The 17321-nt window shown below is 39.4% G+C and overlaps 1 protein-coding gene across 2 annotated transcripts in view; it reads right to left on the reverse strand.

Moving 5' to 3' along the window:
• Positions 1–17321, reverse strand: part of LOC5574581 (protein turtle) — a 756452-nt gene that overhangs the window by 622364 nt on the left and 116767 nt on the right. For both annotated transcript variants that reach the window (XM_021853722.1, XM_021853716.1), the window contains exon 2: positions 227–1205. In XM_021853722.1, coding sequence (XP_021709414.1) covers positions 227–338 — 112 coding nt within the window. In that variant the 5' untranslated portion in view covers positions 339–1205. The remainder of the gene's footprint in view (positions 1–226; positions 1206–17321) is intronic.

Consider the following 17321-nt stretch of genomic DNA (forward strand, 5'->3'; position numbering starts at 1 on the left):
ATCTGTGATATAGTGAGTGGTGTGTTTCTACATTTCACCCAGTCGTCATAACATCGTAATTCATTTACGTTCCAAAAAATCAACATGCCCGCTTTCTAAGTTTCAGCAATGTCATAATTATTCAAACGGCTCATTATGACTACAATTCTCAAGCAAAAATTCAAACAATTTAAAATTTCCTTGCACCTCATAACACGAAAAAAAGCAAGTTGAATAAAGTACTTACCGTCTTTAACACTTGTTGCCCGTTGGACCAAAACTGCCAAAAGCAGGCAGGCCACCTGCACAGGAAACTCGATGAAATTCACCATCTTGGCACCTGTTCCTCGACTCGGCATTCGTTGTCTTTGATAGGTTGAAACTTTTGTCCGACGATTCGAAATGGTTGTTCTTCACTCGCAACTTTTGTTCTTTCGGTCGGGCGAACACCAGAGCAGATGTTGCATTAGCTTTGACCCAACGACTCGTGTAGTACCGCTCTCCCGGTAAAATGTTCAGAACTTTTCAGCTTTAGGTACCGGTGGATTACCATAATCGACTTTGGGCGTATTTGGATTTGGAGAAGAAAAAAAAACACGTTAACGCATCACCAAATCCCGAAGCCTAAAAATCACTTTCACTTGCTGTAATATTCTGAAACTTATTTCTTGTTCACTCACACGCACATTTTCAATATTGCTCTATCGAGTCCGAGCGACTGAGCGTGAACTGTCCAGCTGAAGAAAATCATCCCTTCTTTCGTCGTTTGCACTTTTCGTTTTCCAACAGGTGATTAAACTTCCACCCTCATTTTTGGTGCAACTTTCTACACAAAATTTACGACTATTTCAACACTTGGGTAACTTTTCCCATTCGAGTACTCGTTTTTCTTGATTTTCTTGCACCATTTTCCCAGCATTGGGACCCAACTTGATCGCACCAAGCCAAGGGTAAAGTGGATTATATTATTATAAATTATTCCAATAATACCATCACTTGCAATTTGGCGCTAGAATTTGTTCACCTCTCTTGTCTTGTGTACTTATGCTGTTTCCTTCGTTTTCTCCCACCTCTGTCGAAGGGTCCTTCCACTTGGGGCCGATATCCTACAGCTTTTACCCGCCTTTCGACGAGCGTCGTCATTTGCATCTCCCTCTCGAGGGAGTTCCGTGAGCACAGGATTCGCGCGTGGCTCCGAAGGGAAAGTTTTCCATAATACGTAACACCTGTAAATTGATAAACAAGAGTAAAAGAAGAATGAAAAAGTTGCTCCTGGCTGTTATTGCTTGCTACTGGAAGGTTGAAAAAAAAATCACATTTAACCCCAGTGTCCTAACCGGAACGAATGATGGGATACAATTTGCAAGTCTCGAATGCTAAGCCAATCGCAACTGAATATCCAAAGTTCGAAGGAGGGTAGTTACTCGAGACTCGTTTGGGAATTTCACGGCAAATGATTCGAGGAATGTTTCGGATTTCGGCAAGGGTGCTTGGAAATGCAAAGTGATACTGACTAGCTGCTATGGCAATGGCGTCGGGTTCGTCATACTAGCTCAAATATTTGTTTCAGAGCTATATCTTAGGTCGGAAGAATCGGATGAGTCTTTTCGACAGAAATGAGTTATATGAGAACTTACTCTGTAGATTGAAAATGAGTTAATTGAAAGGAAATAACAATCGTCAAAATTAAATTCCATCACCCATGAACAAACAGTCAATCAAACCATTCGCACATCATAGCAAAGGTTTAAAAATATACATTTCCGGGCAAGACACTACTTAATTTGTCGAACAGCATATGCTTTGCTCTTTAGGTGTTCAATAATAGGGTTCTAAATCCCTGTCCCAATTTTAGTGCCAAACGATTAAGTTTAGGCCAAAACACATGTTTACTCAATTTTTTAACGTTTTTCGTTTGTTTAAGGGGGCAGGGTCCGTCATTGATTTCGGAATTTTCAAAAGCAGTTTTTTCGTTCAAAATCAAGAAAATTCACAGGAAAAAGGGGTTCACTGCATTCTATTCTCCAACTGAAACACAGTGAACACATTTTCATCGAATAACTTTTATTTTTGAACAGAAAAACTGCTTTTGAAGTTTCGATGATGACCATGATTACGATGACGGAGCGTTGATCGTTAAGTACAAAACATGCATTTTATTTTCCGTGTCCTTTCCGATATGTCATATAGAACAACCACAAAGTTAAACTATAACCCCTGTGATGTTTCTGTCGACTTAGCGAACGTCATCTAAAGTGTTAAGGTTCATTTATGGATCAAATTTTTAAATTAATGTTTATATATGATATAGCCGTTATTTGAGCGGGAAAAATTGCTAAGAGTTTATTCACAAATTTCATAACGCCAAAAATCGTAATTTTCGACACCCACCCACCCCCTCATAACGCTTTTTGTATGAATAATTCACAAATTTTGTTTGAACTGTAACATCGCGATGACACCTACCCACCCCCTTCAGCGTTATGAAATTTGTGAATGTTCCCCTAAAGTAGTTGCAGTAACATGCTCTTTCGTGTTATTTAACGAAAACAAGATTTCATTAAGCATTTTAGGACCCTATTAGGGATATATGAGTTTGTTAAACATTTGGTGACATACCCTTGTTAGTAGCAATTAAAAGATTGTATGAGATGACAAGTTTTGACTTAATTAGCCAGATTTCCACAATTTTTGTAATGAAAAAAAAATTGTGTAATCCATTAAAACTTCGCCAGGAAAGCAACTTAAGAATCGTCATCAAAATTTTATTTTGAATTTAGCTGTAGATGTTGCTTGCACGTATCATATCAGCTAGAGGCTAGACCATATTAAAACAGCATACTAGACTCTAATCGAGTCTAGTACACGACACTGAAGACGGACTTACATTTGAGGTCGAAATACGCGTATCTGTCAAAGGATAAAAACTCTAGTGGAATTAAATGGTAAAGTACTAAATTCGGTTTTTTCATCTACTTATAGGTATTCTACCAAACAGCTAGAAGATTTATTATCATCAAAGGCGTGTTCTATTGTAATTGTTTCGCGTCCCTAGGTGGACGATTGAGGAATTTTCCCACATGGTCGACAGGATGACAGCCGAACTAGCTAATCGGCAGCCAGTAGGATCGACGTGACTTTTTGTAGTCCTAACCTTTTAGGTACCATAAACTGCCGCGTTGATGGTTATACTCATAGCGATCATCAATCGATTCGCTAAAACATAATATCAGAAGGGCAGAGGGCAGTGCGATGTAACTCGACCCAAGTCCGAGGTTGGAAAACAGCGCACTTCGACGGCGAAGCACTGAGGCGCGAACAGAATACTCTGGGCCTAAACGGTGAAGAGCTAATCGTTGTGATATCACGATCGTGTGATGCTTCCATGCTGTGAAAAGCCCCTAGTAGAGAGAACAGGCCTTCGAACCAGTGCTGGGAATGGTAATAGTAGTAGGCTTGCATTTCGCGAAAATCACGTGGGGCTCTGCACTGTTTTGATTTTGTGTGGGATTTTGACGTTTACTGGCCTTGTTGTTTACTAATTTCATGGAAGAGTAAAAGAGAGGGACTGATTTTTGTGCTGAGTCCCGTACAGTAGTTCAAAAACGTGAATCTCATCAAGTAGCCTATGTTGGGAGCATGAATCATTGAAGTCTCTAAATGCGGGAAATGCACCGGAAAATAGAACATTTTTCTACAGTAGTTTTGGGTTGCCCTTAGCAACGGGTGATTTGCAATTTTCAAGACTTTTTGCCTACAGCAGCGATAGGCGTGAGTTTCACTGGCTTGGCTGACTGCGATTGGTTTTCTTTGAATGAATTTCAGATTTTTTCCCAACCCTGCTTCGAACAACCTCTTAAAACGGAAAATTAATTCTCGAAAACGGGCATGCTTTGATAGTATATGCCATAGTGCCAATTCGAGTCCGTGGGCTGACGCCTAAAGAGTGGTAATGGCTAAGTCCAAAAATGACATAGCGCCCAAGAGAAGTCGCCCGAGTTGCTGCGATCGATAATGATGATTGGCCACACGCATACGATGCTGCCAACGTTGAATTAGATCCAGCATTATTGGAAGAACGACCGTCACCTGCTTTTGCAGCTCAAGCAATCCCACCGATTGAAATCTTTGGGGAACGATCATCGTTTACGGAACTAGTCCGAATCGTAGCTCTTCTGCTTCGGTTCAGGTACAACGCGCAGAAATGCAATCGGCAGTTCAGGAAAACTGAATGCTTTTCGTTACAAGAGCAAGAAGAGGGAATAGTTGCCTTGGTTCGCTTGTCCCAGCAGGAATGCTATCCCCAAGAACTTCGAGATCTGGCGAAAATGGTTGTGTAAAAGATTCGTCTAATATCGCTGCTCTACATCCACGGTTATTTGACGGCGTGATGCACGTCGGCGGCCAGCTTTCTTAGCCACCAATATCCAACAAGACAACACGTCTCTGTAGTCGGTTCGCAGTAGGAAATAAAGTTTAGTTTTTGCCAACGTAAAACTCGTCCCAGTGTAGTGATCCTAGTGAGAAAGGTCAACGATCGAAGGTGGAGGTCAGGGACCTCTGAAGACCCGCGTCTGGACGGACTTATTACGATACAGTCCACTTAGATTGTCCGTGACAGAACAATAATTGATGTACTTTTCGCGCACCATCCCATAAGCCCATGGACCCCAGCGCCGTATGCGGCAGATGAAGGAAAAGAAGTGGCGAGGGTGACGGACGCAGAGCTGACAGAAGCCGTGAAATAATTCGTGTCAAACAAGGTACCACGACCCGATGGTAACCCGAGATTACTTAAAAGCGGCAGTTAACGCGAATCCGGACATGTTCAGAACCATAGTGCAACGCTGGGCCAGGGAAACCACCAGGGGACCCTCGGCGTATAGACTTATTGGAGAGGTTAATCCGGACTCTCAACAGGATAGTACCGTATACGGAAGGTATGGTTCAACAACCAGTTTGGATTCAGGAAAGATAAACCTACTATGGCCGCTATCCAGTCGATCGTTCAGACATCTGAGGTTGTAATCAAGTATAATAGGAGCGGCATCCGTTACTGCGCGGTTGCCACTCTGGATGTGAAGAATGTTTTCAACAGCTCAAGCTGGGAATCGATAGCCCATGCACTTCTCCGCAGTTGTGTAAACTTCTAGAACGCTATTTTGATGGTCGGATTCTACAGTATGATACAGAGGAGGCTGAGAAAAGCGGTCGAATTACCGCGGTAGTACCTAAGGGTTCAATCCTGGGCCCGATGTTATGGAATGCGTTGTACGATGACGTAGTGAGGCTGTCCTTTCCGACGGGTGTTAAGATTGTTGGCTTCGCCGACGATATCACCCTAGTGGTTTATGTCGAATCAATGGAAGAAGTAGAGTTTACAGCAGTGCACTCTATTTCCATAGTTGAGGAATGGATAAAGTCTAGGAAACTAGGACTGACCCGTCACAAGATTGAGGTTGTGGTGGTCAACAACCACAAGTACCGATCAGGCCGGTATCAAAACACATTTCCTCCCAAGGATGCTGAAAGTTTCGTTGGCACCACTGACATTCCATGTTTTCTAGCATATAGATGTCTTATAATGATTTTGAGCTATTTAATTTTTATTATCGACAGTTTTGCATAGAAATATTAACACTTTTTGAAGGTGTTAGCAATACAGTTAGAAATGTCGGTGCTAAACAGTCCACTGGTGCTATGCCTATATTTAAATTTGGTTTGTTTTAAATTTTGTGTAAGCTTAAGTATGAAATACTGAACTCATTTTTGATATCATACAGCATAGCAATTATGGTTTTTTGCTCATAAAATCATTTATTCTCAAATAGTGTGCTTATTTCAAAGGAAATTGCCTGCATTTAGGGGTATAAGGCAGATTCTCAAATTTTAATTTTGCAATAAAATTATCAAATACTTGAGTTGTAAGAATTTTGACATCATTTTCAGAATCAGGAGACCCATATTTAGTAAATTTTTTGTTGTTCTTAAACTTGCTCTGTTATATTGTGATCAATTTCGCCCTAGTGTGTCATTTTATTTTTTGATATTATAACTATTTTTATGATATGTTAAATATTCACCCCTATTCTTGTTTACGGCGGATCCAACTTTCGATCGAATCCTATTCGAACGAATACATGGCCCACTTGATTTTACTGGCGTAAACGGGAATGCGAAGTGACTTTCGATCGAAAGTGCATTCGAACGTAAACAAGAATAGAGGTGATTATTTCATGGAAAGTCGATTACATAATCTGATAAAGATCAATGGAGTACACTGTCGTGAATCGCAAGTCAGTCCTATCTGCATTTTAATCAAAATTGAGTTGAGTTCAGTTTTCAACATATCTTCCAATGATATTTCAGCTGCACTAATGAAATAATATGATTTGTTCGGAAAAATTCAGAAAAAAACAGCAAGTCAAATTGTCCCATAATGAAAAGTAATCGCATATCAGTCCCACTACAGATCTCCGCACCGTGTAACACAAAAATGAAATTATTTTTAATCATCTTTATATTTTTCTCGGAAAGATATCGTAGTGAAAAGCAAGTTGTGAAAGTTTCATTGAGATTTGAGCATGTTCCAATTCTCTGGAATTTTTTGAATATTTGTATGGAAAACGAGTTTGAAAACTTCACAGCTCATTTTCTCAATGCCTACTTTTTACAGATGGGACTGACTTGCGATTCACGTCAGTACAGATTTTGTCGAAATTTATTTGACAATATTTGAATTTCGAAGGTTGACACAACAAAAAGTTGTAAAACAGTGATCAATTTGCCCCCGGATTACGGTACGAGCAATGATCGCTTATCTCGGTAGGTCTAAGTATGTTGGGGTAATGATCGTGGCTTCGATAGCCACGTTGAATATGCCTGTAAAAGGGCATCTACCGCTTTGGCGCGCTATCGAGGTTGATGTGTAACAGCTCTGCTGTAATTGACAGCAAACGCTAGCTACTAAGGTATGGAGGACCAATATGGTAAAATGCCTTTTCGCATGGGGGGGAATCTGCAAATAGACGCCTGAGAAGGTAACTCAGTGAGTGTGCGGATACTGCACCAAGAACGACCCCCTTGAACCAGCCCATGTACTGAACATGAACAAATCTCGCTGAATTGCTCAAGTGGTGTACATAATGCACTGACATTTCCTTTGGCCTCAGACCTTTACCTCCTCGGAACCACACTACGGTATTTATTCGAGGAGGAGCCCGTGTAGGTATATAGCACAACACATGTAGCAAAAGCGCTTACAACGGGCAGAAACCTAAAGCGGATGGAAAGCACATATAGGATTATGTGCTTAAAAGTAGTAATCCTTTATATGAGAGATTCGTGGAAGCTGACATTTCTGTGAAAGTGTGAGCCAATCGAGCAGCGAGAGCTGTCAAAGTGTGAGTCAAACATGCATTATGTTTGTTTTGAACTTTTCTTGAGAAGTAATGTAAACCGCTAGAAATTATTTTTTTATTATTTGTTATTATTTATTATTATTTGAAATATTTTTCTTTTTAAAATTTTTGTCAATGCGATTTTTAGTTGTTAATTTTTTCGGCTGTTTGTTAGTTTGGATATGTAGCTCAAAAATCTATAACGAAACAAAATACACTTTTTAGCAATGAGGAAGTCATGTCCGTGTTACAATATTATTCTCGACGCCGAGCAAAATTAGCACTGCTGGTCTGTTGCCAAATCATTCCATTTTACTTCCGCTTACTATAAAGGATCACTTCTTAAGAGTACACAGTACGAACGAAGCCTGTAAAATTATAGCGAGTTGAATGTAACAGAAGGACTCCAGCATATATGATTGATATTTATGTGCGATCTTAAAATTACTCTGCTGCTGGTTTGAAAATGAGCTATAATTAGTTACCAAACAAGAAGAATATATGGTCGGTGTTCAGACAGACTAAACTAAACGTTTTTTTTTTATTAGTATCATTCCAAACATTTCATTCATTTCTTATATCTAGGTGTTCTGTGTTATTAGACAACACTATCATCCTAATTTGGTAAAACAAATTTAAGATTTTATTAACATTTTGTTAACAACATATAACATTTCATTTGCCGTAGCAGTTCAGATTTTTTACAGGTGAGTTGATTTCATCTGCTTATAAGAGAAAAAAACGCTTTAAATACACTTAACCTAACTTAACCTAAACATATAACGCATTAATCGTGGCAATAGAAGATTGTAACGATTTTTGCCTGAAATTATTTATTATTTTATTTGACATTTGTTCCAATGTTTATTCTATGTAACTCATTGGTACTATACCAGGGAGGAAGCCTCAGAATCATTTTCAAAATTTTATTTTGAATTCTCTGCAGAGCTTTCTTCCTGGTATTACAACAGCTAGTCCATATTGGTACAGCATACAACATGGCTGGCCTGAAAATTTGTTTGCATATCAAAAGCTTGTTCTTAAGACAAAGTTTTGATTTTCTATTAATTAGGGGATAGAGACATTTTAAATATTTATTACATTTGGCTTGAATGCCCTCAATGTGATTTTTGAAAGTTAAATTCCTATCAAGCATGAGCCCTAGATACTTAACTTCATCTGACCAATTTATTGGAATCCCTCTCATCGTGACAACATGTCTACTTGAAGGTTTCAAATAAAGAGCTTTTGGTTTATGTGGGAATATTATTAGTTGAGTTTTGGAAGCATTAGGAGAAATCTTCCATTTTTGCAAGTATGAAGAAAAAATATCCAAACTTTTTTGCAATCGACTACAGATGACACGCAGGCTTCGACCTTTGGCGGAGAGGCCTGTGTCATCCGCAAACAAAGATTTTTGACATCCCTGAGGTAACTCAGGTAAGTCAGATGTGAAAATATTGTATAATATTGGTCCCAAAATGCTGCCTTGAGGAACACCAGCTCTTACAGGAAGTCTTTCAGATCTGGAGTTCTGATAATTAACCTGAAGTGTACGATTTGACAGATAACTTTGAATTATTCTAACAATGTATGTTGGAAAATTAAAGTTTTTTAATTTTACAATCAAACCTTCATGCCAAACACTGTCGAATGCTTTTTCTATGTCTAGAAGAGCAAGACCAGTAGAATAATCTTCAGATTTGTTGGAACGGATCAAATTTGTTACACGTAAAAGTTGATGAGTGGTCGAATGTCCATGGCGGAATCCGAACTGTTCATTGGCAAAAATTGAATTTTCGTTGATGTGGGCCATCATTCTGTTCAAAATAACCTTTTCAAAAAGTTTACTGATGGAGGAAAGCAAACTGATTGGACGATAGCTAGAAGCTTCTGCAGGATTTTTGTCTGGTTTTAAAATTGGAAAAACCTTAGCATTTTTCCATTTGTCAGGAAAATATGCTAATTGAAAACATTTGTTAAATATATCAACTAGAAATGATAAGCTACTTTCTGGAAGTTTCTTGATGAGGATGTAGAAAATTCCATCATCGCCAGGAGCTTTCATGTTTTTGAATTTTTTTAATAATAGTTCTCACTTCTTCCAAATCAGTCTCCCAGGCATTTTCGAAAACGTTCTCTTGATTGAGAATATTTTCGAACTCCTGAGTAACTTGATTTTCAATTGGACTAGTAAGTCCTAAATTAAAATTGTGCGCACTTTCAAACTGCATAGCAAGTTTTTGAGCTTTTTCGCAATTAGTTAGTAATAATTTGTATTCCTCTTTCAATGCCGGTATAGGCTTCTGAGGTTTTTTCAAGATTTTAGATAATTTCCAAAAGGGCTTAGAGCCAGGGTCCAATTGAGAAATTTTATTTTTAAAATTTTTGTTTCTTAATTGAGCAAAACGCTTTTTGATTTCTTTCGGCAAACCCTGCCATATAATTTTCATAGCAGGATCGCGAGTGCGTTGAAATTGTCTTTCCTCACGTTTTTAAGACGGATCAAGAGTTTAAGATCATCGTCTATAATCACGGATTCAAATTTTACTTCACATTTTGGAATTGCAATGCTCCTGGCTTCAACAATTAAAGTTTCTAAAGCATTGTCAATATCAAGTTTAGTTTCTAAAGAAATGTAAACATCAAGATTAGAGTCAACATACGTTTTATATATATTCCAGTCGGCTCGTAAATAATTGAAAGTGGAGCTGATAGGATTTAGAATCGCTTCTTGGTATATTTGAAATGTAACAGGGACATGATCAGAATCAAAATCAGCATGAGTAACTAATTGGCTACAAAGATGACTAGAGTCGGTTAAGACCAAGTCAATCGTAGATGGATTTCTAGAAGAGGAAAAACATGTAGGGCTATCAGGGTATTGAATTGAGAAATATCCTGAAGAGCACTCATCAAATAAAATTCTGCCGTTGGAATTACTTTGAGAATTATTCCATGACCGATGTTTGGCATTAAAGTCACCAATGACAAACATTTTTGACTTATTGCGAGTCAATTTTCGCAAGTCAGTTTGGAGCAAATTAACTTGCTGTCCAGGGCATTGGAAAGGCAAATAGGCTGCTATGAAAGTATATTTACCAAACTGTGTTTCAACAGAAACACCTAAAGTTTCAAAAATGATGAAAACAGTTGATGTTTTATACGCCTATGAATGATGATTGCAACTCCCCCACATGCCCATCAAGTCGATCATTACGATAAACAAAAAAGTTAGGATCTCTTTTGAGTTTAGATCCAGGTTTTAAATACGTTTCGGTAATAACTGCTGTATGCACGTTATTAACCGTAAGAAAATTAAACAGCTCGTCCTCTTTACCATTCAGAGAACGAGCATTCCAATTTAAAATATTTAAATTATTATTTGGATCCATTGAAAAAACGTAATCCAATAACAATTTGATTTGTAAATTTTACACCTACTTGGACTGCTTCAGTCATAGTGGTGGCTTTGAACATTGCATCAATCATTAGATTAAATTGTTCAGTTAGAAAATTAAAATCAGAGGCAGACATGTCATGTGATTTCCCATTAGAATTTCCGGTAGACGAAGAAGCGGAATTACCTGTGGCGGTAGGATTTTTTTCCATTTGATTTGAAACAAGTAGAATGGGTACCCATGGATCGAACAGGGGAGGAGTTCAAATTTCCTGCTACGATATCGGCAAAGGATTTACCGTGGGTAGATACATTCGAAATTGAAAGATTCGAACGGCTACCCGATGGATTAAAATTAGTTTGTGAATGAGCATGATTATGATTTTCCTGATGGGTATGATTCATGATCAAGCGATCGTTAACTGAAAAATGAGCATTGTTCGATACTCTACCAGGCAAATTGCGGAAACGACCGTTATCGTCACGGATATTATCTTTCATCTGCCTGGCACGAGCCTCAATGACCCTTTTGCGTGAAGGGCATTCCCAAAAGTTAGCTTTATGAGGGCCCTTGCAATTGGCGCATTCAAACTTTCTGGTATCTTCTCTCCCAGGACAGACGTCCTTAGCGTGAGAAGAACGCAAATCATGCATTTAGCATCCATGCGACAATTTTTTGTACCATGACCCCACTTTTGGCACCGACGGCACTGAGTGGGGTTCTGGTAATTTCCTCCAGGTTTCTGGAAATGTTCCCATGTCACACGGACATCAAACAGAAGTTTTGCTTTTTCTAAAGCTTTAATATTATCTAGTTCTTTCTTGTTAAAGTGAACTAAATAATATTCTTGAGAAAGCCCTTTCCGAACAATGCCCGATTGGGTTCTCTTTTTCATGATGATTACTTGGACTGGGGAAAATCCAAGTAAATCATTTATTCCATTTTTGATCTCTTCAGGTGACTTATAGTCACTTGAGAGACCTTTCAAGACAACTTTGAACAAACGTTCAGTTTTGTCGTCATAAGTAAAAAAATTGTGCTTCTTCTCTTCAAGATGTCTGAGAAGAAGTTCACGATCTTTAAGAGTTTCCGGCAAAACGCGACAGTCTCCTTTCTTTGCGATTTGGAAGGAAACCTTTATTCCCCTAATGGAGTTCAAGATCTCCTGCCTAAATCCCCCAAATTCGGAACAACTGACCACGATAGGCGGCACTCTTTGCTTCCTCACTTGAATCAAAGAGCCTAGGCTAGAGGCTGCTTCGATTTGGTGTTCGGAAAATTTGTCTAGAGCATCGAACTGATTGCTCATTTCGATACAATTATTCATTTCACCCTTGGAAGAAAGTTCGCATTTCGGGGATGCGTCCTTTCTTCCATTCTTGCCACGTGTAGTGACAGTTTTAAAACCCACTTTTTGGAAGGAAGTAGTGAATTCAGAGATTCACCCTTCCTTTTGTTAGTTGTTGATACCATGTTTAGTTAATAAACGAAAGAAGACGTGACCTTCGAGAGGTTTTTTCCCAAGACGGTGTCCAAGAAGGATTACCACCGCTAGATTTTGTCAACGGGTCCAACGAAAAATCGAAGGCACGGGTCCAAACAAGGATCGTAAAGGGATCAATAGTAGAAAAAATAGTACTGAAAAGTACTGTTTTAGCAGCACTGAAAAGTACCGTTTTTAATTTTAGCACTGAAAAGTACTGTTTATGTAGCACTGAAAAGTACTGATTTATTGCTTTAGGTAGTTTTTAAGAAAACTTCCAAGAGCAGAGAGAATTCGTGTACGCACAGCCCGAAGGTACGATGCGCACTGAAGTGTTTTTTAATGATTTCAGGAAAACGTACCGCAAGCGTTCGGAACAATAATATATTGGGATTATTTGCTATAATAATGGAACTTATCTGTTTGATGCAATATTTGAGTCAAAACAGCATCGGAGAAATTAGAATTGACGGAGTCCTTGATTAATCTTTGCAAGGCCAAAATATCATCTAGTCCGGTCTGTCTGAACACCGACCATATATGAAAAAAAAAAGTTCTAAACGGGACTTGAACTCGCGACCTCTGAAGGGATGTTTGCACGCCCGAGCTCTCTTGGCTGACTCACCACCTTAGTAAGTGGCTGACGAAAATTGAACACGTTCTGCGTAAAATGAGTGTATCGCAGAATCGCTTCGACGGATGGTGGTTTCATCGAGAAGTGATTGAAAGAGCAGTCAGCAATGCAAAGCATTCTCTCGGTCGTGTGATTGTTGAGCGTGGCTGGGTTTGTTTTGTGGTAGATTCATGTAAACTTCTAGCGGATTTAACTGAAATATAGTTGGAAGGGCCCTGATTGGTTGACAGATGGTCATTTTTGTTTCAGCTGTTGGCTAACGCATGCCACAATTTTCCGTCGATGTTCAAATTGCGTGCTATTTAATATTCACAAATTTTTGCTGAGTAGCAAGCGCATACCGCATAGCGCGGTATCTAAAGAAGCCGTGTGCATCATAGCCGTGATGACGCGCCAAAGGAGTCAACAACGCGTGTAAAGAGGCAAAGCTTAGAATTTGGCAGCAAGAAACGGATAACACCGCTAAAAGTAGATGAACAGTAGAAGCATTAGCCGTAGAAGGCTAATGTCGCGACTGTTCGTGTGACCAACATCTAGTGTGCCACGCTCTGACAGCTTGAGTACCGGATCTATAAGTGTCAAATTATTTTTTTCGACCAAAATAAAACATTCTCTACAACATGGTACTAAATAAGCAGACAAAAACCTCAACAGTAAGTAATAATAAAATAATTCTATTTTGCGATAACAGCGCCACTAGCGTTCTACTACTTATATTTCTATTAGATGGACCCATCGGCTAATACCAAATGTGTCAGATTGGTATAAATGAAACCATGGGGAAATGACCACCTGACGCAGGTCAGGATATGGTAGCTAAAATCAGTACCTGCATAGGTTCGGGCACTCATAGTCTCCTGCGTGCCCCAATTGTGCTGGTGGGGAGGAAACTTGGCTGCAGAGGATTAGTTCTACCTAGGCAGGTCCCTTGTAAAATTGTTTAAGTCGGCTAGGAGAAGCAGTTTTACAATGCTACTTCTGTTACATGGGTCGGTCAGGTAGGTGAGGCCAAGGGTAATGTCGATGCCACTTGAGCAATAAGGCTCCCCCAAATCTACGCGACTTTTTACGGCGACAGCGACAAAAAATTGTCGCGATTTCTTTGTTGTGTCGCTGCAAGCACTCTTCTATGGAACTGGCTTCTATGGACTGACACAACGCGAATCGCTGCGTAAGCGCGTCGCTATGGTTTAGATGTTTGCAGATTTTCCCGTAGTTAAAAAAAAAACATTTACCAATGGGCAGACTCACAACAAGGACCATCGCTAAGTAGTGAACTTCAATACTGACAGTGTTAATAAAATCTACCATGATTTTTTTACGCCTGTTCGAGGAATTCGTAATGTGTTCATTAGATTTTTTTTTTTTAACTAGAAATTCTTCGACAAACAACTTAAATACTATCAAACAATCCAGGTTTCAACTATATCAAGCTTCCTTGAAACCCCAGGGATAATTTTCTGGGTAGATACAGTACTTAATCCTGTTTCACAAAATCTCGGATGAAGATGTAAGCGTACATCGAAGCATTCTATAAATCCAAATTCAGCAACTAATGCTTTTTTTTATCAAAGCAAGAAGTAAGAACCATACCCAGCATCATTAAAATTACGGTTAAACCAATATCTGTTTATTAAGAGTTTGACTTTTCTGGTGGAAAACTTCCCCCTACTTTTGTTTCTTCATGTTAAGGATTTCACTTGCCACTGGCAGGTGGACCTGCGTCATAAATTAACCGCGGCTACGCCATATTTTATTTTAGCCACTTCGTGTTGCCGTAACCGCCGGAGGACGCTGTTGTTCGGTGCCTCGCTGCCGACCTGGAACAGCAGGATCAAAAGTTTTCAAATTGATGACTGTGGTCTTTCTTTAAATAAAATGTCCTTGCGGCAGTTTTCGTCCGTTCCGTCGTCGTGTGCATTCGAATCGGATAAATGATTTTCCTCTGTAAGAGGCAGGCGCTCCAAGCAGAAACGCCACCAAAGAAAAAGACGAAGAAGCACGAAAAACTTACAGGCACTTTTAATTACTCGAGAAAATATGCCTGTGTACATTAGACTGCTTCGTTCGAGGGACTGTTGAAGACAATCGAAAAGCAGTGGGATTGCTTTTGTATGCTACTAGAAAATCAATCATAACGATTTTAACAACATGTAAACTTTAAAATCTTCAAGCATTCAGGCATCACATTGAATTAAAAATGTTTCTGCATTTTTTTTGTGAACCGAACAATTATCAGCTCAAAGTGACGGAATATTATGTGATTTGTAACTTTAATTGACGTCATTTAACTTAACTTGGTTTAAATGTTAACATTAGCATTAAGCAGTTTGCTCAAATTCGTAGGTGGTACAGTCCTATACCATTGTATGAGGGTTGCCTGCTTCCCGTCCGTTACCAAAGTCAGAAATTTGAGACTAACTTCTAACTCTTAGACAAGATTGACACATCCTCCAACAGTCGAGAGCTGTCCTGGCCACGTCCTTGCGAAAGCTGGGAAATGGGAAAGGAAGATTGATTGAACACCTACTTAAGAAAGATGCAGAGAACTCTACGATCTCTCATAGGTGTTACGGGATGTTTTGGAATATTGATGGAAAATGTAGTGCCATAGGATTCGTTCGGTAGACGTTCTGGCCGACAAATGGTTAATATTTACGCATTGTGATCATGCGCTGCTGATCAGAACAAACTCACCAAATTCCTTTTTTGAAACTCCTCTGCAATCCTTGGTTTATATGTTGGGCACAAATGGCTGTAATTTCAACGTTTTTTTTTGTATCTAGTAAACAGTCGTAAGTTAGATTCTCACCGAGAAGACGTGTAACTTTTTCGCAAATTTCACTCTAATTTGTCCATTTCATCCATTTGCGAAGTATAAACATTAAACAGTGTTAAGTTTTACGATACTTGTTCAAACTTCTACTCGGCTGGTCATTATACAATAAAGCATAATTGAAAAAAAAAAATGAAAAATGTTCACTAGTATAAATTTATTTCTTCTGATTTTAGGTTTATCAAGAAAAATGCTTCTTACTAGCATGAATGCATAATAAAAGAGATCAGATTTAATGCGCAATTTGGTTCTTATTTTCATTGACTTTAGCTAAATAATTATTGGCCAAACAGCAATTCGATGCGAAGCTTTTTCATGAAAAACAATCTTGTATTGTTGAAATAATAAGAAATCTTATTTCGTTGACTTCATGTATTATACTTTTTTTCGTCCCCAGTCCGGAAGACAGAGCGAGCCAGAAGAGCTCGTCTGGAAAACAGCTACAGTATTTCAACTTAAATCTTGAATTTTCACAGAGTTTATCGCAGAGCCATTAAAATGAAAATAATAACCACGAAATAAAAATCACATAACAACGCCTGAGAGTTGCTAAGGGACTACCACACAATGGCTAAAATTCAGAACAAACAAAACCAGAAGTGCTCAAAAAGTACATACTAACATATAAAGGGGTAACTAAAGCAAAACATTAATTTTAAAGTATTTATAATCTAGCGTCTTTGACGAAGGATAATAACGATGCAACCGAAGATAGGTCGTATTGAAGGGCGTCATGAATGCTGCCTGGAATTCCGTACATCGGCCAACTGACTTCAACTACATCCTGATCAGCATATATGCGCCATCGAACGATAAGCCCGATGACATGAAGGATGAGTTCTATGAGAGCCTTGATAAGGCCTACGGAGAGTGCCCAAAACAAGATGTCAAGATAGTCATCGGCGACGCAAATGAGCAGATCGGGAAAGAAGGTTTCTTCCGACCCGTCATTGGAACGGAAAGCCTCCATTCCGTTACCAATGATAACGGCCTCTGGCTAGTAACCTTTGCTGTTGCTAGAGGGATGGCAATCAGCAGTACCTACTTCGCACGAAAGAATATCCGCAAACACACCTGGCGACAGCCGAGTGGTGACGCCTGCTCCCAAATAAACCACGTGCTGGTTGATGGGCGACATTTCTCAGATGTCATGGATGTCAGGACCTTTCGAGGCCCTAATATCGACTCGGATCATTATCTCGTTGTAGCTAAAATTCGGGCGCGGTTATCCAGCGTCACGTGTTCCAGAACAGACGGAATGCTGCGTTTCAATATACAACGCTTGTCGACAGATGGGGTAGCTGCACAGAAAGAAAAGGCAGCTCGAAGAAAGTGTGGTAGCTGAAGCTCAAGAAAGCATGAATCGGAATGATATGTGGAGATTCTATACAACGGTCAATAGTGCGCGGCACAAAACCGTACCAGTGTCCGCCAAGCACGGAAGTGAGCAGCTTTATCAGTCGATCCACCGAGTACTTCTGAAGGTATGAGAGGACGAAGAATTACCCACCGGCTGGTTGGATGGCCTCATAGGGTGCTGTTAGGAGATCTGGCGTGCAGAGAAATGGCACTATTATCACAAGGTCAC

The sequence above is a fragment of the Aedes aegypti genome, chromosome 1 (assembly GCF_002204515.2).
Source record: "Aedes aegypti strain LVP_AGWG chromosome 1, AaegL5.0 Primary Assembly, whole genome shotgun sequence".
NCBI lineage: Eukaryota > Metazoa > Arthropoda > Insecta > Diptera > Culicidae > Aedes > Aedes aegypti.